The 22,931-nt window shown below is 40.2% G+C and overlaps 2 protein-coding genes across 4 annotated transcripts in view; one reads left to right on the forward strand and one right to left on the reverse strand.

Annotated features, from left to right (window-relative positions):
- LOC124595370 (rRNA 2'-O-methyltransferase fibrillarin) overlaps window positions 1-6,221 on the forward strand; it is a 42,479-nt gene extending 36,258 nt beyond the window's left edge. Inside the window, exon 7 of the mRNA XM_047134088.1 lies at window positions 5,545-6,221. Coding sequence (XP_046990044.1) covers window positions 5,545-5,718 — 174 coding nt within the window. The 3' untranslated portion in view covers window positions 5,719-6,221. The remainder of the gene's footprint in view (window positions 1-5,544) is intronic.
- A 13,484-nt stretch (window positions 6,222-19,705) lies between these two features.
- Window positions 19,706-22,077, reverse strand: LOC124594990 (actin-related protein 2/3 complex subunit 4). Of its 3 annotated transcripts, none has more exons than XM_047133528.1 (2): window positions 21,919-22,077; window positions 19,706-21,580 (listed from the first exon to the last, which is right to left on the reverse strand). In XM_047133528.1, the coding sequence occupies exon 2, from the start codon at window positions 21,424-21,426 to the stop codon at window positions 20,920-20,922; it is 507 nt and encodes a 168-aa protein (XP_046989484.1). In that variant the 5' UTR covers window positions 21,427-21,580; window positions 21,919-22,077; the 3' UTR covers window positions 19,706-20,919. The 3 variants fall into 3 exon arrangements, with proteins under 3 accessions (XP_046989484.1, XP_046989485.1, XP_046989487.1); XM_047133529.1 differs by lacking the exon at window positions 21,919-22,077 and adding an exon at window positions 21,766-21,912; XM_047133531.1 differs by lacking the exon at window positions 21,919-22,077 and adding an exon at window positions 21,671-21,823.
- Between the last annotated feature and the right edge of the window lie 854 nt (window positions 22,078-22,931).

A 22,931-nucleotide genomic window follows, 5' to 3' on the forward strand; every position in this document is an offset into this window, starting at 1 on the left:
CGTGGAGGAGCACGCTATTTATAGGTTCTCCTTCCCATTGGTGGAAGATAATCAAAGTGAAGACGTGTGTCTTCATTGGATTGGGAGTGGACGACTGCTGGAGCAAGTGTCTCAGGAGAATACACTCTGAAATGATGTACGTGTGGTGCTGACTCCCCAGCGAGAGACCTTAAGGGAACAATGGTAAAGGAGGTACCACATCCAGGCAGGCACTCGGCAATTGAGACGACACAAAAGACAAAGGCAACGACGGCGACAGGGACCGCATAGATGGACGTGGCCCAGTGCTAACCCCTCTGCCTGGTGGCAGTGGCACCCAGAACAAAGATGATGCAGGGGCCAAAGGGGCATGAGCTGCAGCAAGGATGGTGAGGCAGCCACAGAGTCTCCAGCGCATAGTTTGTCACACGTGGCTGGAGCTGGTTGTAGTGTCGGGACACCAAACTATTGGAGATGCACACAACTCAGAGGCAGCAGCTTCAGCAGTGATGGACAACTCCCAGTATCCATTTACAGTGCTGGCCAAACCATCAGGCCCACGTAGTGTAGCCCGGAGAGAACCACTGTGAGGCTTGTGCCAGCAGGTGGCCAGCATCAGTTGGAGCAGATAAGCAGCATATGCGCTGGCAGCCGTGAAGCAGCCCTGCTGGGCTACACTCACCAACTGGAATGAATGTATAGGAGCTCAAGAATGTATCGAGGGCTTTCTGGGGAAAAGATTGCATGATGTACGAAAAACATCTTGAACAACTGGAGATAGGACATTCATATTCACAGGACATGTACAGTAGTATGTTCAATTGCCCCTGATAGTGTGTAGTGTGTTAAGCTGTTCCACTGTTGCGCCAGAGCCAACGAGGACACAGATCTGTCCTGCATTGCCATTAGCACGAGGTATCAGCCTTCTTGGGGGATGGTCAGGTTGGTGCGACCTGACCCACCTTGTCATGTGCTAAGGCATTCTGCACACACCTGTTGCACTGCTGAAACACTTCGTCCCACACATGCAGCAATTTCCTGAATGGGTGCACCACATTACCTCAGGCCAATAATGCATCTTCTTTCAAACTCTTTGATTTGACAGTACAGTTTGCACGTACATCTGCGGGGTATCCTGCACTTCCGCCAAAGTCACAATGATCCGTTACCTTTGGTTTATAGTGACAACCGCGATATCGATGTTGATCTTGAACCTGCAGGCCAATGTGGTTCAAATACTAATCATTTTTGCAGAACATATATATGTAAATGTCTTGTGAATATGAACGTTCTATCTCTTGTCATTAGAGATGTTCTGTTTTTTCTGAACATGGGTGTATTTTTTCATCTGAGTTTTGAAAGTACAGTTCAGCCACTCTGGTCACCATTTGCTTGAGTGTAAAATGGAGGGGCTGTAACATGCCAAATGCCACTCTTTGTGCAAAAATCCTCAAAAGTCCCAAGACACAAATTGTGGGCCATTTTCCATCACAAGCATATGTAGTAATCCTTCCAAGGAAAAAAATCTTTGTGAGGGCATCCTTGTGGACATGAATGGACAACATACCATATAAGGAAATTCTGAGAAAGTATCAGCAGCAACATGCAAAAAGGAGTTAAGTAAGGGACCCACAATATCAGCTTGAATATGCTCCCAAGGACACTCGGAGATGGGCCACAGGGAAAGAAAGGCCCGCAGTGCCGTTTGATAGGTGGAGTACTGTGGGCATGCTGACACAACGTGCATGATCTCATTGTCAATACTCTGCAATAACACGTGGCAGCAGGCCTGCAATTTGGTACAAGAAACGCCCCGATGGTCCTGGTGGAGGAGGCACATGATGTCTCGCCACAAGGCATATAGGATCACAAAATGGCCGCCGACTCTTCAGTAGCCAACAGTAACACGCCATCCAGAACTGAGAGGCAGTGGTGAGGAGAATAATAACTATACAAAGGATCTGAACCTTGGCCCGGTAGTTTATCTAGCCAGCTGTGGTGGACAAATTGAACAATCGGGCGTAAGACAGGATCAGCAACAACAGCCACCGAAATCTGGGAACTGTTAATGGGTAAATCATCCAGTGTTTTGGGCTTCTACAAGTAAATGGAAACGCAACAGTTCATCCTGCTCAAATGCTGAATCGGGGCCATTTGGCAACTGAGAAAGAGCATCCACATTAGTGTGTTGTGCGGTGGAGTGAAAGTGAATGTGAATCTAGTAGTTACAGCGCAACTAAAACAGAGCCCAGCATTTCAGGGGTGGGCGGCTTCATCTGGAAGGACCATTGAAGAATGGAAAAGAGAAATCAAAGGTTTATGATCAGTAATCAACTGAAATTCAGAACCATAGGCAAAAACACTAAAATTTTTTGAGAGTGCGTACACAATAGCAAGGGCTTCTTTTTCTATCTGGGAGTAGTGGTGTTACGCCTGATTCAGGGTTTTGGAAGCATACTCAATAATAGGGTGTTCAGAACTGTCCACATATTTGTGTGCAAGAACAGCTCCAAGGCCATAATGGGAGGCATCTGTGGCCAAAACAAGATGTTGGCCTGGTTGGGATGTAACCAAGCAAGGAATGAAGTGTAATTTTAGTTTCAAAAGTGCAAAAGCACACTTGCAGGTGGATGACCTTTGGAAAGGAACACGTTTAAATAAGATAGCATGAAGGGGCTGAGCTACCGTAGTTTCTGAGAAAGGCTTGCAATTGTTTGACATTGGTAATATGCGGCAAAGCTGTAATGGCTTCGACATGCTGGCATAACTGCCTGATGCCAGCATATGAGACTACGCAACTGAGATAGACGGCTGAAAAATTTGCAATTTGTCCTAATTACATTTCAACTCAGGTGCCTGAAAAGCATGAATAAGGCCCAAAGGTTCTGCCACTGCTCAGCCATTTAGGAACTGGAGAGCACATCCAGATAGTTAGTGCACCCCGACAGTAGTTAATGCCCTCTTACATAGGGGCCAGAGTTGCTCCAGAAATCATTGAAAATAGCAGGGGCACTAGCTACAAAGAATGGCAGGTGCTGCTATTGGTATAGCCCTAAGGGGAGATTCAGTATGAGGATATGTTTGGACTCATCATCCAGATGCAGTTGCAAGTAGGCTTCGGACAAGTCTATTTCAGAAAAACTTTGGCCCAGAAAGCCAAACTAAGTGTTCATCGTGATGAGATAAGGGATAGGAATCAGTAATACACAGTGAATTTACAGACTTTTTAAAATCACCACAGAGTTCTAGGTTGCCATTAGGTTTTGCAACAGTTACCAATTGAGCAGACATTCACTAGATGAAACAGGCATGACAACACCCAAGGACGTAAATCGATAAGAGTTCCACTTTGGCTTGCTCCATAAAGCAATGAGGATTGGGTAGGCAAAAAAAGAAAAACACGTGTGCACCTTTAGTTTCATTGTGATAGGAGCCTTGAAATGGGTAGCACACCCTAAATATTCAGAAAACAGAGAGGAAAATTCCAAATAGAGCATGTCCAGGTGCTCGTATGGAACTCGATCCAATACCAGATGCACTTCATCAGAAATAAAAATTCCAAACTTTTTGAAGGCATCCAACCCAAAGCAAGTTTTCAGTGATGGCATCCTTAGAAAGGTCAAAGGCCAAATGACTACTTTATACACTATAGGAGTAGAAAACTATCCCAATATGGGTATATGCTGTTTGTCGTAACTTATCAACCAACAATAGACGGGACAGTGGTAGCGATACAAGACCCACATAGGTTTGAGAACTTAACAAAGTCATTGCCGCACCCTTGTGTAATTCGATTTTTAACATCTTTCCATAAAACCTATTTCAATATGTGTGCGTCTGTCATCACTTGGGAAACAATGTTCATGTCTGATGGAGGTTGAGAGTTGCCTCACAAACACAATATGATCCTTTAATAATTTATTTTATTTTATTTTTTTTACACACATTGCCCATTCATGTTGAACAAGGCAATAAGGGCACAATGGGAGAGGAACACATGGTCGCTGTTGTGACACTGCTGTTGCTGTTCTGCATGGCACTGCCCCATGCGATGTGGAGACCGTGGCTGCACAACTGTGATGTCATCTTCCCCCTCATGAGCTAACCAGTGGTGGCTGAGGGGGAGAAGCAATGCTGGCTACTTCGTGTCAAGCTTATATCTGATTTCCTGCTTACCTAAATACCTCAAAAGACAGGGTAATATTCAAAACTTGTGTGAGAGAGGGATTTTCACATTGTAAAGCGCATTCACAAACTTCTCTATCAGAGGCCAAGCGTATTATAACATCACGAACCATTGAGTCAGCATATGCGTTCCACTGACCCTTCAGTAACAAACTGCCAATGACAGCTATGCCAAAGAAGTTGTGTTGCCAAACTCTGTACAACTGTTGCGGCTGCTTTTGACAATGGTAGAACTCGACGTGAGTAGCAATAACGTGAGTACATTTGCAGTTATGATTAGAGAGCAACCGACACATAAAATGAGAGATTGGCAGGTTCTTACAGATGAGATGGCCGACGCACAAGTTGGTAAACACAAGGAAAAATCCATGACAGAAAGAAACCCTTACACACATTGGGGTTAGCCACATCAAAAGCTTGGAAATATTGACAAAGGCGTTTTTTGTATGTATCCCAGTCGTCTGCAGTATCATCATGTGGAAGAAACAGTGGGGGTTGAGTCAAAGGTGATGAATCCTGGCGCATCAGGAAAGCTGACAAATTATGTAGTACCACGGAGAGATCCTGTTGCTGATTGGTAAGAGCTCGCTGCTGTTCAACAAGAGACTGAAGAAGCATTTTGCCCATAGTGAACCCTAAACGAAACATGCTGAGTAGAAAACCACACTAGTCGCCAGAAATATTGTAGTATTACACAAACACCAAACACAATATTAGAATTCCCACCAACCAACTTTTAATTCATTTCCCCATAAAGGAAAATACAGACACTCTGAATGATGTAGTAGCAAGTACAACACACGAAATCGAGAGTTACATTGAGGCACACTCTAACTGAAGTATTCAGAAATCGTGGAACATTAGAGTGTCCGAGGGCCGAGTGTGCTCGCTTGTGTACAATTGTTTGCACACGGTGCAGCACTTGCTGCACCATTGTGACAGCCTTAGAGTGGACATGGAGGCAGGCGGTTTAATTATGCATGCTCACTGTATAGGGTTACAACTATTACTCTTACATGTAAACAGAAATTAAAGTAGGCTATTTTGTTTCCTCATTCTTTCAACATTGCCTGACCCATATCAATAATAGGCTTTTAACAATAACACAGGACAAAATATATCCATTTATGCTAACATCAAAAAGGAATCTTAAAGTAATTACTGTAATTAATCGATATTGTGCTCTTTCAAGTATGTTTAGCTAGTTTTTTAACTGCCTTTAATGTATTGATCATTAATGTGATAAAAAAAAAGTGTTAGAAACAGTTACAATGCAGATGTTTAAGTTCCAAATTGTCATATATTTCCAGAGATATTTTAAAAGTATAATACAGAAAGTGTACTTTAAAAATACTATTTGCCGGTCAATATTGTTTCCAGGCAAGTTGCATTGATTCAACAGCGCAACCAGAAGCAGTATTTGCTGCAGAAGTGAAGAAACTGCAAGCGGATAAGTTAAAACCTCAAGAACAGATAACATTGGAACCTTATGAACGGGACCATGCGGTAGTTGTGGGTGTCTACAGGCCACCACCCAAGGCCAAAGGCAGTTAGTGTATTGGTGCTATCCTTCATTGCTTCAGATTTTTCTATTTGAGAGAAATTGAGTTTTATTCTGGCACAGTGCTGAATTTGTGGTTATATGGCCATTGTGACTGCAGTCAGTGAAATTATGACTATTACTTTTTATTTGTATCATTTGTTTGTCACAGTGGCATTTCAGCTGTAAATGATTAGCTCAAGGACTTGTAATAAAGATTAATTTTTATAAAATATTTGCCCTCAGTAATCAAGGCAATAATGAGCTTAACAAGTTATTTTACATGTCATGTGTACAATGTATAGTACAAGCATTCCTCTTTCATACCTACTGTTACATCTACTGAATCTAGAAAGTGTTCAGTTTGTATCTGCTAGTGAAGATGACAAGAAAGAGTTGTTTCTTTTTATGTACAATAGAATTGTTAATATTTTAATGTCTCATTGTGTTTGCAGCGTAAGTTGCATGACATCTTCCACATTGGAAATAAAGATTATCTTTTAAGAAGCTCTTCCAATATCATGTTGGAATTTATTGTTATTCTGGCAAAATTCGCAAGCATTTGTGATTCTGAAAGGTTAATGCCCTCTGCATTTGTAATCCTAGCTGTGAATAAGGAAGCTAATTGAATGGAGACACTTTCTGGATAATATTGCACAGCAGAGAAGCTGCTGCCTTCTTAATCTGTAATCAATCTGTTACCTAGGAGGAATTGACATTAGCATTTGGAATAGTAGTTTTCTGAATGGTAGAGTTTTTTACTTAAAGCATGTGCATGGTACAAGTTTGTTTTGTTTGTGTTTGAAGTGTGCCTGTATTGTTGGTGAATTTGGTTCTAAGAATATGAGAGACAAAAAGTTGTCATGAGCTTTGCAATCAGCGTAATTTGTCACCATAAGTTTACACATAACATTCAGCTCCTAAATTTTTCAGTTGCAACAGTGTGTTGAAGAGTGACCAAGAGCCTGATCATTACAGATGCCTTGCAGTTGGAAGGTATCAGCTGGCTTTCTACAGCAACTGTAGAAAACTGCATTAGCATCGAGATGAAGGTCACCTGCTTCTGCAAGTGCACCTTGCTGTACTACAGTCATTTCAAAGAAATGACTAATGGTTCTGAGATGATCAGAAGAAACTGGATTATTATATAAACTACCTATAATTTTTATAGGGTTGAGAATGCCTTTGAAATCTCGACAAATAGCGAAGGAGGCTGGTTAATGTCATTGGAGTTAAGTGACAAGCAGGACAGAACTAGTTAACCAAAGAGTGATGCTTGGTAACCACTACTGAAGAGTCTGTGGTTCTTATATGCTTGAAGTAGTGTCATAACCCATATATCATGAAGATCATGTTACTATGCCTGTTCAATTAAGAATGTGGCTATAGGCACTTCATATTGCTTACGCTATCTGCTTCCTGCCTTGCTTATGGATGATACTACAAAAGGTGTTGCAAAATGTGGTAAACTCAAAAAGGCTTAAAAATCATGCTCTCCACAACTGGCAATGGTGTAATGAACATCAGGTGTATTTTGTTTCTTGATAAGTAACACACAATGGCACTGCCTGTAAGGACTGCATGTGCCCTGAGGAACATTCTTAAATGTTCTGGCACTTGTGCCCATCTGTTCAACAAACCCACTTACAGTTACAGGTGTCTTTATTCTTTGAATTGTTTATTTCTCACCCAGCATTATCCAATGCTATATAGCATTTGACTTCAATTACAGCCATGATCATACAGAACTGAACATACTAGTTTTTCTTTGTTTAAAGACAGTTATTGCTATTTAAAAGAAACTGTGTAATTATTCCCTGAGTTCATTCCATACTCCACAGATCATTTGCAGAGTTTCTATCGAAATGTAAATCTTGGGTTACAGGCTAGTTACGCATGATTTGTTTTTGAGGATTATTACAGGCTGCCCATCTTGAGACTTACCATGTTGATTGTCACATGACTGCCAGCAATTACAGCAGTGCCTCAGTCAGAATGCCATGTGTCTGTGGCACCCGTGAGGTCCATTGTGTTTAGGACATTAGAGGCATGGGTGGTGTTTTTGTAAGAAGGTTACAGAGGTCCATTATTTGAAAAGTGAAATAAAATCAAAAAATTCTCAAGAACATATGGTTGTACAATACTCATTACAGTGCTGTGAAGTTGATGCAGCTGGCAACATTGCTTGGGAAATTGTTACTGGAATTTGAAAGGAGATATAGAGATTGAAATATGTATGGACTTCATTGCAACTGATATCAGACTTCCTAGCATGCAGCTTGACAGAAAATGAAATGTGGGTTTTTGGCATTGTTTAAACATATTGTGTGTGTGTGTGTGTGTGTGTGTGTGTTTGGGGGGGGGGGGGGGGATGTAGTGACAGCTGTATTATGTGAACAACGCAAAATTATCAATGTTCTCCCCCCCCCCCCCCATTTCTCTTAAAAATGTCAAGGGCAATAATACCCATCATAATAAATCATCCATATCTTGCATTGTGATTTTTAGCTATTCCACAAATTATACGCAGTGCTCTAAAGGAAAGGATGGGCAGAAAATCAAATTCCCACAGCATCACACAATCATTGCAATTTTCACAAAGTCTCTCTGTCACAATGACAGAGAGTAAAATCACCCATTTTCAAATCCTAGCCTGTGGTGATGGATTTTTCTGAACATACCCTATAGCTACCAAATGATCCACTTTTATTTGTTTATACTAAAAATGCTGCAAGTAAGTTTGTTACCATTAAAGAAAGGTGAAACCGTTTTAAATTTACACCAAGAAACAGTACCATGACATCTGCACGGAATTTATAAGAATCTACATCACAATAACAGGACAGGCTATTGTTAACAAAATGTGGATATGGATTAAAAAGAGACTTCTTGGCATTTATACACTGGTGTGCAAAACTTAAGGATGAAAGTAACTTAGGTATGATATGTCACTGCAAAAATAACGTACCTCAATGATACTTCGACCATACATAGGAAGAATAACTAGTGTGGTACAGAAGGTAAGTGAAAGAAATAACACACACACAGAAATGACACTTTTGTTCAAAGACAATAATTACACTCTAGTCACCCCAATTTATGATGGTCCTGTGGACATTACGAAAGGAGGGATATGATTCTCAACAGGGCGTGTGATCACGGGGGACGGCAATGCCTGCTGTGCAGTGTGCCCCCATGCTGACTACAAGCTTGGTAAGGATTTTTTGTGGAGTGGCATTCCATTTCTTCCCCAGCCTGCTGACAACTACGGGGTGGTCGTTGGTGCGTATGGATGTGCTGCAATGTGTATCCCCAACAAATCCAACTCATGTTGAATGGGATGTATGTTGGGGGGCAATGGGTGAGCCAGTCCATTTGCCGAGTATCCTCTTGTTCCAAGAGTTGCTTCACGTGCGATGTTCATGGTCGGCAACAATATCCACAAAAAAAGTCTGGTCAAATGCACCCTTGGAAAGACGCACATGGGGAACTAGTACATTGTCATAATGTTGAAAGTGAGAGTACAGAGTTCAAAGATTTGGAGGTCAGTCTACCCATGCAACATTATGCCTCTCCATAACATAACACCATAAGCACCAAATGTTCCTACCTCTCACCATGGGGGTGGGGGGTGCACCCAGCACTTTCTAACATGATCATTTTAGTGGTACAGGTGTGGGAAGTTGTTGCAAGGGCTCAATGACCTCCAAATATTTGAACATGGTACACTTACCAGACATTGTTGTTGTGACACTGTACTCCTTTCCTATGCATCTCTTTTCTGGGGTGCATTCAGCCCTGACTTCATTTTTATGGTTTGACACTATGCAACCACATCGAATAGCGCTGGTGGAGGAGCCCTTGGAATGAGAGGATTTACAGTGACTGCACTGCACGTTTCCCCAACTTTATTGAGCACATGTGGGATGTGTCAAAGATATCTGTTACAGCACATCCACTGACGACAGGATGGAGGACGTTGCAGAAAAATGTCCATCTATGGTGATCACACATCCTATTAAGATCCATGTCCTGCCTTTTGTAGTTGGGCCTGTTTCATGTGAAATCGCCCAGGTGTTTGTGAAAATTTGGTGTAAGAAAGTACAAAATGAAATATGGTTAAAATAATTTTTCAACTTTTTTTGATGGGGGATAGTTAAGCCAATTTGAAATGTGGGTCGTTTTCACAAAGTGACATCGAGTAACAAGATGGCTTTTAATTTGTAACCAAGATGGCTTTTAATTTGTAACCGCTGTAACTTTTTAATTTATTAATCAGTATTATTTAATTTGGTTTCATGGTAAAGATAAAAGAATCAACTACAGTATAAAATTATTAAAAAGGGGTAATCATGCATAGAAATATTTACAAATCTTAAATGAAATTTCACCATCATAATTTTTCCTTCACATAATACCCATTAACATACTTTCAATATTAAAAAGAAACTGGAGGGTGTTTTTTTTTTTTTCTTTCTTGCTAGATCTTGTACTATTTCAATAAAGCCGTAATGATTCTTGCTTCAAATGGCTAAACAATGAAAAAATCTGTCACTAACTCTTTCTTGTCTCCCCTTGCAGACTTTTTATAATACATCCTTGGCTAATTAGACTATTAGTGTCAGTACAAACTTCAATCATCCATTTCTTTTCTGCAAAACAAACACACACACACACACTTCATTCAGAAATCATCATGAAAAAATGTTTTATAGGTTTTGTGCCAAAAACTATTAATAGTAGGAAAGAGATTGATTTAATAAACACGATAAGTCTGAATCGAGCTAATACTCAAGTAATGAAGATATGAAGTAGCTTAAAAAATATTGACAGTGTAACATTTGTAGACACAGAAATTGCTGCGACCCTTTTAAAAAGTATGGTGAAAAAGACTGGTAAATGCTTGAAAGTTGTTTCTTTAATCTAACCACACCAAGGAAGCATAAATGTATTGCACTTTTCCCAGGTATTAAGTTTTGTGTAATATGCTGTAAGTCAGTTTTACCTCCTACATTATATAGCTTTCAGCAGTGGATGAATGTGAAGTTCTACATCTACGTCAACTCTGCAAAACACATTTAAATGCCTGGCAGAAGGTTCATTGAAGCACCTTCACAACAATTCTCTATTATTCCAATCTTGAAGAGTGCGGAAAAAATAAACACCTGTATCTTTCTGTGCGAGCTCTAATTTCCCTTATTTTATTGTAATGATCGTTTCTTTCTATGTAGGTTGGCCTCAACAAAAAATTTTGTAGTCGGAGGAGAAAGTGGGCGATTGAAATTTTGTGAGAAGATTCCGCTGCAAAGAAAAATGCTTTTGTTTTGATGATGCCCACCCCAATTCCTGTATCATGTCAGTGACACTCTCTCCCCTATTTCTTGATAATACGAAACATGCTGCTCTTCTCTGAACTTTCTCGAAGTACTCTGTTAACCCTTCCCGGTAAGGATCCCATACCCTGCAGCAGTACTCCAAAATGGGTCAGACAAGTGTTGTGTAGGCAGTCTCTTTAGTAGATCAGTTGCATCTTCCAAGTGTTCTGCCAATAAAATGCAGTCTTAGGTCTGCCTTCTCCACAACATTTTCTGTGTTCTTTCCAATTTAAGTTGTTCATAATTGTAATTACTAGATATTTGTTTAGATTTGACTGATTTATCGTGTAAACAAAGTTTAATGGATTCCTTTTAGCACTCATGTAGATGACCTCACACTTTTCATCATTAAGGGACAACTGCCAATTTTCACAACATACAGATATCTTTTCTAAATCATTTTGCAATTTGTTTTGAACTTCTGATAACTTTACTATATGATAAATGACATCACCTGCAAATAACCTAAGATCACTGCTCAGATTGCCTCCTAAATCGTTTATATAGATAAGGAACAGCAGAGGCCCTATAACACTGCCTTAGAGAACACCAGAAACTTGGAAATTTGTAGTAAGCTTCTATGGGACCAAACTGCTGAGGTCATCGGTCCCTAGACTTACACACTAATTTATCTAACTTACGCTAAGGATGACACACGCACACCCATGCCCAAGGAAGGATTCGAACCTCCGACAGGGAGGGAATCACGCGAAACATGACAAGGTGCCTCAGACCGCAAGGCTACCCCGTACAGCTAAGAGAACACCAGAAATCACTTCTGTTTTATTTGAGTTTCCATCAATCACTGCAAACTGTGACCCCTCTGACAGGAAATCACGAAATTGGGGCAAACTGCCAACACCCCCCACCCCTCCCCCACTCATAGGGAAATGAAACAATATAGTGTAGTCAGGTGTCCTCCTTTCGAGAGAATGATTTACAAGTCTGTATTATGCAGGTTCTTAACAGGGCCAGAACTGAAACTTTTTTAGTACTACTTACAAGTCACCGTCCGTCTTCCACAATATTAAAAATACTTCATACCTCTCAGTTTGTGTCCGACCCCACCACCCTCCAGAATACATTTGACCCAGGTCTCATTGCTTATCATTAAAATTTCAGCTACCTGTATCAGAAGTGGTACATGTTACAGTGGAAAATGTCTTAAGTACATGGCAGTGCTGAGCGCACAGAGTGTTAATAGTTTAATGCAAAAAAATTCAGAGAAATTTAGCATAAGTTGAGTTTAAGAGAAAGTAATGAAAAAATCCAAACATTTTTAACACTACTGAATACATGGTCACGATATTTTGTCAAAATAAAGCCATAAGTGGAATACAGAATAGCTAGGATGTGATAAAACATGTTCAGATTTTCTACTATGATGGTGATGTAAGTTGAATTTCTGCTACAGTCTGTCTATTCAGAAAATGTCAAAACAGTTTAGAAGACAAAAAGACATCAGGAAGATGTGTACTTACCTTTCAAAGAAAAATATGCTGTTGGTTGTTTAAAGTTGTGTGAGCTTTGCTCTAAAGAAGGATTAAAGGAAACTGCTCACCAAAAAATGGAAGTGCTGAGTCATCAATAAGCACACACAAAAAGAAAGAAAACTTAGTAGCATCCCGAGGAACTTTTTTCTAGATTAAATACACACAGAAAACCCACAGGCTTGCGTACATACACCCATGCCCCTCCATGGTACTGGCTGGAAAAACAATGCCAGTGCTCCGTTTTGACAGACGGACTGGTTTATGGTGAGGGTTATGTGGTGGGGTGGGTAGAGGGAATGCTTACAAAGGAATCTGTGGTGCACCCACGTGGCACACCCCTATGCCAATTCGTTTTAAGGGCGATCTAGAGAAAACCTTCCTTGCCTCCCAAGCACTATTCTGGCTCAAGTTTATTGTTGATATCTTCATGATGTAGACTTGGCCAAGACCCTGTACTCATTCCTTCACAACTTCAGCACCTTCTCTCCTATCCACTTCACCTGGTTCTCCTCAACCCAATGTGCCACATTTCTGGGTGTTGACCTCCACCTCTGATGGCTCAATCCACCCCTCTGTCCACATTACATCTACCAACAGCACTTGTATTTCAACAGCTGCCATCCATCTCACATAAGGAAAGCACTCCCTACAGCTTAGCCACTGGTGGACGACTTACCTGCAGTGTCATGAACTACCTTGCCCAGTATGCTGTTTATCCTCACATACCCCTATTCCTCCTAATATAATGCCATGAAATTAGGGACATCCTACCCAAGAGCCTTGCCACGCCTCCTAAAGTGGTGTTCTGTCACCCACCCAAATGACACAACATCCTAGTCCAACCCTCTGCCAGTCCCATTCACAGCCCCTTGCCACAGGGATCATATCTCTGGTAGGCTTTGGCATAAGACTTGCCCAATCCACCGACCCTGCAATTTCTAGTCGTCCTGCCAAAGGTATATCCTAACCCATCAGAGAGCAGGGCACCTGTAGAAGCCATGTCATATCTGCTTGCAAACACTGTACAGTTTTTTTATGTCAGTGTGACTACCAGCCGTCTGTCCACCAGGATGAATGGCTGCCACCAAAGAGTTGCCACCATCCAGTGGCAGGTGTCACAACATGCAGCTGAGCGCAACACACCTGCTTCACAACCCGGCCGCCTGGATCCTCCCCTCCACCACCAACTTCTCTGAACTATACAAATAGGTGTTATCATTGCAACACATCCTCCTGTCCTGTGATTGCCCTGGACTCAATCTCCAGGAACCCACTGTCTCCACATCCTCCATCCAACAGTTTCTCCTTCCTCCGTCCTGCCACCCCTCCCCAATTCGTGTCCTCATATCACCTTCAGCATGTGCCACTCCCTAACAGCACCAACTGTGTGTGACATGCCTAGCCCCAATACCTTCCATCCCTCCCTCAAGCATTCCTGTCTGGCAAACTGACTGCCTCCCTCTAAGATGCTAGCCTCCAACTCCTCTTCCTGCCTCCCCCCTCCCCCCCTCTACCTACCTCACCCGACTCAACCTCCAGCACAACCCAATCCCCTTGCCGAAATGCAGTACTAGCACTGTTCATCCAGTCAACACCGTGTAGGGGCATACATGTACATGGCTCTGTGTGTGTGTGTGTGTGTGTGTGTGTGTGTGTGTGTGTTTTTCTACCACGAAACAGGATTACTCCAAAGGCTAGCAAGTTTTTTTCATTTTCCGTGTGGCTGTCGATGAATCAATGCTTCTGCTTTTCCGTGGGTGGTCTTCTTCAATTTGTTGGGCAACTCACCCAGAATATCAAACCTTGACACTTCAAGCATCGTTATAGTGGATTTTGCATAAAATTGTGTGTTTGCTTCATTATGCTGCACGAATATTTTCACTGGCAGAACATTCCAGTTACCCTTCATCATTTAATTCAGTGTAATTATTGCCTTTTAATAAAGGTGTCATTTCTTTTCACCTCACTGGGTATTTCTTTCAGTTATCTTCTGTACTATACTGTAGCAGTTCTTTCTGTATATGGTCCCAAGTTTCATCATGCAGTGTTACTTGGCAGTGATACACCATGTTAAAGTACCTTTAATCCACAAGTTTTGCACATGTTTATATTAACTTTTTCTAATGTTTGCGACCCTTGAGTTGAGAAACTACCACCAACTAAAATACTCCAAGACCAAAAGACCAAGTATCACTGCACAATCATGACGTGAACCAATGTAGTTAATCAAGTACTCTTGCACCCCAAGAAATAAATGTGAAAAACAGCACTTCAAAACCTACTATGGCAGCAGATGAAATGCTACAAGAACATCCTTGCAAGCAACTACTGTTGTAACCAGTATGTCACTCACTACAATTAAATGTTCTTTTAAAAAAATGCTTATTTTTAAAAATCAAGGAACTGGTAACAGAGCACCTTCTTTGTCAAATAAAATCTTTTATAATGATATGATAATATAAACAATTTTGTAACCATCTTTAGAGTGACTCAGCCAGTCTATTCACTTTTCTGGTTGTTCAATATTTCTGACAGATCTAAACGTGCAAATTAATTTTCTATCAGTATTTATAATATTATTCATTTGCTAGCTGCCTTTCCTATGTTCCACAAATTACAGACACATGTAGCTGTACTATAAGTAGCGTCCACTTCTAAGAGTGATAAGCATGGGACAGAGGCAGGGGGTGGGGGGATAAGAGGCAGTGCACCAAATGACACATCAACAAATACTATCATTCTGCTGATGTACATGCCTCTCATTAATATTTATTTTCTTGCTGGAGCACATATAACTACTGCGATTTTACCAATGCCAAGTACATTATGGGTATTAAGAACAAGCAACAAATATTAAGCAAGTAATGAGCTAACATTATGCACAAGAATGTCAGAGGCAGAAACTATGTTCATGTGGAGCAGACCCCAGGATTTTCAGCTGCCAAGAGAAAGAAGAACAGAAGCACATAATCATGTACGGAGACTGAATCGAAACTAGTGACTGCGGAAAATATTCTTTGTGCACAGAATGTATGATACCACACTAGTACTAGAGTATTTCTAAACAAGAAATTAGTTACTGAGGATTTCATGACTAACAACCTGTAATATATCTTACCTTTCTCATTTTCTGGTATTGTAGGCCAATGTACATATTCAACAGCTCCTTACCATCATAATAGTTGCTATTATTGCATGAAAATTAAATGATTCTATCTGATGTTATAGAACAAATTACTCACTGTCACTGATATGCTTTGAAATTGAGAGGTCATTGCCGCGGGATTGGCCGAGCAGTCTAAGGCGCTGCAGTCGTGGACTGTGCGGCTGGTCCTGGCAGAGGTTCGAGTCCTCCTTCCGGCGCCCATGCGCGCGCGTGTGTGTGTCTGTGTGTCCTTAGGATAATTTAGGTTTAGTAGTGTATAAGCTTAGGGACTGATGATCTTAGCAGTTAAGTCCCATAGGATTTCACACACATTTGAACATTTTGAGAGGTTATCACATCCACTACTTAGTAACTTCGTTGTTAAGTGTGTTTGGCTGTATAAGACAATTAACATTTGTGATTTGTTCAGACGGCTCAAACTAGAGGAGCGAGTGTCAGTATATTTTTCATTCTGTACAGTTTATTACAAACATGCTTCTCAAGACAACTTACATGGATGTACCAAAACTAAAACCACAAATGAGCATATTCATACTGTGCACATTATGGAATTGAACAACTTGTGCGTGTAATAGTTTAATGCTATCAGCATGTAATAAGAAAGAGTTCAGAACATTTTACATGACAAATAAACTAAGCGAGAGCTTTGTGCACTATGGATGCTAACAAATAACAAAAATGAAATTCTTATAAATGTTTCCACTTTAGAAAGAATGCAACTTAGTCTTGATCTGATTTGTTTCTGTAAATGGCATATGCCACGCATGAAAGAGAAATCCAAGCCGTTAAGTCAAAGTTGGTAGTTCTACTGAAAATGTCACGAACAGTGTTATTTACATGTGTAGTCTGCAAGCCCCATTACAGTGTGTGGCTGAAGATATTTCTGGTAATACTCTCTATTCCCTGTTACATTTTACAATGGTGTGCAACAACTGCCAGTAAAGACTTTATACAAGCTTGAATTTCTCCAATTTATCCTAGCATGGTCACTTCACAAAACATGGAGGAAGACACATGTAGCCCAGTTATTTTTGGAACATACACACTAAAAGTTTTAACAGTCCATGATGCATGATAATGCTTTTTTAATGTCTCCCATTGGTTTATGGTGAGCATCTCCATGACATTCTCACACACAAAAAAAGTTGTGACACATGGTTGACTGGAAGACTCTGAGGGGCAGATTCTGCCACGTTAATTAGAAAAGCTTTTTTTCCATCCCTCTCACACACACCATTTAAGTGTATCTGCTACATGTCGACGATTACTAAGTGTATCTCTGTAGTATGGTGTCAATTTTGCACTGTACAAAGAGAGAAAGTGAAACCCAGTGCCAGCACATAGCCTACTCCTGAATAGTACCAAGGAGGCCACCAAGCTTAACATCTGTATCGGCAGTGTCACATGCCCTCAATCCATGAGATCCTGCAGAGAGGTTTGGAATTTAATCCAGGACACACCGCAAAGTCTGGGGATCAGGTACATTACGCTATCAGCTCTCCTCTCCTAAAAAAGTGAAAGTAGTCAACAGTTCGTGATACTACCTATCAAAGTACTGCCCCCCCCCCCCCCCCCAAATGTTGCTTAACTTTGGTGATCTGATGAGAACTGGTGTATTCAACAAGGCAAGGCCATTGGCTGCTCTTTCACTTACTACAGAAACTGGACAGTAGAATTACTATCTGCAATATGTGGGAAAAGGTCTAGATTGCAAAACAGCAAGATATATTTTATCAAGCAATGCACTACCCTCATAAGGTGATTCAGCAATGAAAAACATATTTTATGTATTAATTGTTGTAACATTTGATCCAGTCACCACCATCATCACACACTGATTTGCACTTACTCCCACAACCAAATAAATATGTGAGTGAAACACAAGATATCGGAAAAATTATGATAAGCTTTAGGTGGATATTTTGCAGCCACATCGAGTCATGATGAAAACAACAAACTGGAAAAATTCTGGCCAACTAAGAGAACACCTTCTTTCACGGCCAGTCTAAGAACTTTTCACCTACAGTCAAGTCGGCACACCACGATCCTTGACAACTAGCAGTGCTGTTGCTTAACTTCAATTACAAAGCACAAATGGCTGCAGGCAAAAACAAGTCTTCTATGGTACTGCAGCAACACTTAGGCACTGCCATAGAGATGTTTACAAAATCTCATTACGTGACTGGCTGAGGCAGGCACATGAAGCTGCTGCTCCAAGTCCACTACAACTGTTAGGTATCTTCCTAAGTTGATTCAATTATAGCCTCTGCAGGTTGAAATACTGGATTAATTTTGCCTGCCATAATCTGTTGTATTCTATTGTATTGAACCGGGGACCTAGAAACGACAGAGAGGCTTAATCCCCGCCGTAGCCCTCAGTGGTTCACAACCCAACAACAGGATACAGCAATCCACTCACCCCATTGCCCCCCCACACCGAATCCAAGTTATTGTGCGATTTGGCCCCCAGTGGACCCCCCCTGGGAATGTCTCATTCCAGATGAGTGTAACCCCAATGTTTGTGTGGTGTGCGGTAGAGTAATGATGGTGTACGCGTATGTAGAGACAGCGTTTGTGCAACAACTGCCAACATAGTGTAACTGAGGTGGAATACGTGGAACCAGCCTCCATTCACTGAGGCAGATGGAAAACCACCTTAAAAACCAACCACAGACTGGCCGGCACACCGGACCTTGACACTACTCCGCTGGGCGGATTCATGCTGGGGACCAGCACACCTTCTCGCCCGGAAAGCAGAGCGTTAAGACTGCATGGCTAACCAGGCGGGCTACCATAATATGTTATTTACACTCATCACATAGACCCAACATTTGGCTTTCAATAGCTTCTATTAAAAGTACAAACTGAAGAAGAGAACTCCTATAACTACACAAAGCACCGATCCAAGTAACAAATTGTAATTGTAGTGCACATATATTCAATGGTGAATAGAATGGTCTGATTTTGCACCAAAAGATTTTATTTCCAGACTCGTCATCCTGTATGTGCAGGCTATGGCTTACCTAAATTTCTTAAGAAGTACAAATCACCCACCATGATAGTTCTATTCAGCTAGCATCTTATTTCTGTCTCACTGTCAATGGATTTTAAATCCTAGAACATATTCCACAATATGCGAATGATTCATCAAAGCACTGGGTTGGTTAATGCTGTGTTCTATTCTCGAACTTTTTAATAAGTGCATCATTATCTACTATCGTCTTCTGGTGGCGCAGTACAACTCTGCATAAGGTGTAAAAAAAACAACCCTCATTTAGTGATCACAGGAAGTATTTGTTTGTATTGATAAGGATTCTGGACCGTTGTATTATATAACAAATGAAATGTAGAATACACTTCTTCAAGATTACATATAAGTGTTAAGAGGACTCAAAAACAGAGCAGTTTGAAAAAGCTTCACTATTCACAATACTACTTATTTTGGACAACAGTCCAGTGACAATGAAATTGCTACCTTTCCTTGCACACAGTCTACAAATCTGTCAGCTGCTCATGTTCTTTCTCATCAGTGCATCGTGATTTATAATGAGAATATATGCTCCACCATTTTCCACCGAGGAAAGTAAATGATTCATTTTCATATTAAATGCCATCTTCACAGTTCAACTGCATCATCTACAGTTGTGGTATTTGAATGTATCAGCCTCCTAAGAGCTGGACCTATCAACATATCAAATACATACTCAGAAAATACGTAAAGGTTATTATAACTATTGCTCATCTGGTGACAGCAATATAACTTCAATTGTGGACGTGAAAGTGTCTAATGAGAAGTGGAAGCAGGCGGGGAGGAGATCACGTGACAAAAGTAGGAGATAGTCTTTATATGGTGCAAGGATATGCACTGCAACTCTGGTGTCCGTGAAATGTGTTTATCGTCACAGCCATTGTCTGCATTTGTTTGCAGACATATGCCAAATCTTTAGCTGGGATAATTTGGAAAGCGTAACATTTTACAAGATTGTATTTCATCAAGCAGTAAAGTTTGACATTCACAACTGGTGCTTTATCCGGATGATTTTTAAAAAAAAATGTTGTATCACACAAAATTGATATGCTGAAGTGACCAACAAAGTTATGTGATTGCCTTCTGTCTCAAAATTATTCTGTAACACACGCTAACTTTTAGAAGCTCAGTTTACATAATTTATAACAACAGCACAAAAATTTCCTTCATTTTTAATCCTTTAACGATAACAGTAACTGATCTAAGCACCAATGGAACAGTATGAAACATTCCTTCTAACAGACTTCAAATTAAATTGCACGTAGCAGCTGCTGGTGTAATGTAAGTTACTTTTGTACCAACACTTCAATTTTCAATCAATTCCGGGGAGTACACTTAAAAATAGGACTGGCATGTAATTAAATAAAAAACACTGAAAAGTTCAATTGAGAATCTACAGTATAACAAAAATTTAGTGTTGGTGCCTTGGGCTATTTTAGTTACATACTTCTCGTGTCAGATAACGTTATTTAGAAATGGTTTCACAGAAAAACGAAAATTGTATCACATTTCTACAATAAAACCACTTTTAATTATTTCATACAAAAATGTGGTAAGTGTATGACATGAGACTTCTAGGAACGAACTGTACTCTCCTTAATATAGAAGTATATAAACTAAACAGTGTTAATAAGTAAACAATGTTTATAACAAAAAATAGGTCATGCAATTTTGTGGATCATAATTTATATTACATAAAACAAAATATTCTACAAATGCAAATGTCTCATACACTGTTGCTTTCTCGCAACAAAATCAGAACTAACAAAACCATTTTTCTTACAATTTTTAAAATTCTAAAACAAATGAGCTATGAAACAACAGTCTTTGCATGAAATTTCACTATGATTCTGGGTAATATATTTGCATGCAAGGCGAATTTCCTTACATGAATCACAGCAAACAGCACCTTCTTACATATTATGTCAGAACTGCAAACATAAAGCCTAATAACACATTCTTAGCCAGTAAAGTTCATAATCGTAATCACTGACTGCTTTTCACCTACACACAGAGTGCAGGAAAGCAGTAAAAGAGAATACGGCTTGGCAGAATTCGTATCAATCTTAGTTGCTGTAGCCCATACATCAGATAAGTTATCTAACAACAAGAAATGCTATTCAACTGCCAAATACTGTAAGATGTAAACGCCATTAAAACCTCTTCAAGAACTCTTCTGAACAAATTCGTGCACGTGCATTAACTGCAAGTTTCATTTCACTAATTTCTTTATCAATTTCTTCCATGAAATGTATGACAAAATCAACCAACTTATGCTTATACATCTGTTCTGTGTGAAAATTGGTGATAAGAAAACTTATATCATATCCTTCAACTGGTTTTCGTCTTAGCACAATAAAATTTTCTGCTCTCATCATCATGAATCTCATGAATTTGTGACACAATATGCGCTCTATCTCATCAGCTTGCTTAACAGCAATACTTATACGAACTGAATTGATTGATGTCTCAATAAGCACCTTTTCTTTTTCATTCCGGCTTATAATTACTGGAGTCAGAAGAAGCTCCTTACTAGTTCTCACCTCCACCTCTGGTTTGTTATGTCTCTCCACAACCTGCGACGAAAAATTGTCTAGGCACATTGCAGCTGTAAGAGTATGTCTCACGGCAGTGAGATACGGCCTGAGGGTGGCTGCCATTCAGACTGGTAAATGCAGCCCTTGCAGTTCTTTGGTGTTTCACAGGTTTCACTTCGTTTGTCACAATGCCAGTACCTGATTTGCAGGTATGCAGGCACTATTTTTTAAGTGCGAAAGAGCCTTCTTCGTTTCAGTCATCCGATGTGACTGCGAACTGTAATAACATAAACATGAACAATCAGATTATGACAGTTGTTTTACATCTCATAACCACAAATAAATTTATTACACAGGTCATCCCTACCGAAAAACTAAACCCTGGAACCAGCAGTTATAGTCTAAAGATTCTAATCACCGTTTTACCAGTCGCAAATGTGTCAGATTTACTTCATAACTCACAGGTTAGGAAGAGCGGCAAGTACGGGCGTCACCCACTTCGTTTAGTGACAATTCTTTCCATTCTCCTATCTCTCCACAGTATTTTTCTCACTGAATATTGGCTTAAAATATAAATATTTTTATGTAAAACTATTTATGACTAAAAAGAATAACCTGGATTGCAGCAGCTGAAACAAATTTCCCCTATCAAGTATCAACATCGATAGCGTAGGTCCTGACACTCCCATGTGCTGTATTTATATCGATATCAAAAGCTCCCGTTACACGTCATTACAGTCGAGTAGCCCCATGAGGACAGTGAGTTAAAAGTACGCAAATGTTTCATTTTCAACGAATCGCATTACAGATTTTATGACTAAATTATACTTCGCGAACTGTAACACCTCATATAATACCTATAATGTTTATTTTTATACATTTCTGTGACACTGATTAGGCCATGGCCTACTTTCTGCTCTATCCTCACCGTATCCTGTCTTATTTTGACAATGTTTTCAATGTAACCTATATATTATTTCTGTAATGCTTCTGATAGCTCCGATACTATTGTACTAAATGATCTATGGACGAATAATCCTAAATATCACGTCTGTGCAGCCCAAGATCCGCAGAAAGAAATGGAGATAAGATAGACGTAATCCACAAGGTCCAAAAACATGCTTTCGAGCTCATACGAACAATTTTTTTCCGCCTAAAGCTTACAAGAGAATAGAATGCGTCTAAGGAGCCCTACTTTCGTCCCACTCCATCGTCTGCCTATAGGCATGTATTAACACCATTTTATATCTTTAAGCTAATAATGAATAATAATCTCGATATTGAGTTAGAACGACTTACTATTTATTGAATAAGTACCTTAAATATAACTAACTCTCTGTACAAGTCTGTTGTATGTTTCAGCAACCTAATTCCACCAGGAAGTTTAAATTTGGTAATGTAACGATTACGCGCCATCAGCGCGCTACCATGTGCATATTTGCATCCTTTCTCTTAGAAACTGCAGTCTAAACTGTTTGTTATCCGAAATTCAATTACACTTGCTGTGCAGTGTGGTATATTTGCACTGTACTACATTTTAACATGGTCACCCATCACCCAACGTATCACTCTCCTGCAATGATCTCCATGCTTGGTTTCATCACAATGGGAAAAATAATAACAACACG

The sequence above is a fragment of the Schistocerca americana genome, chromosome 2, assembly GCF_021461395.2.
Source record: "Schistocerca americana isolate TAMUIC-IGC-003095 chromosome 2, iqSchAmer2.1, whole genome shotgun sequence".
Lineage (NCBI taxonomy): Eukaryota > Metazoa > Arthropoda > Insecta > Orthoptera > Acrididae > Schistocerca > Schistocerca americana.

Bases quoted from the DNA above. Each gene is read 5' to 3' on its own strand.
- LOC124594990 (XM_047133528.1), bottom strand. From the start codon at position 21,426: ATGGCAGCCACCCTCAGGCCGTATCTCACTGCCGTGAGACATACTCTT.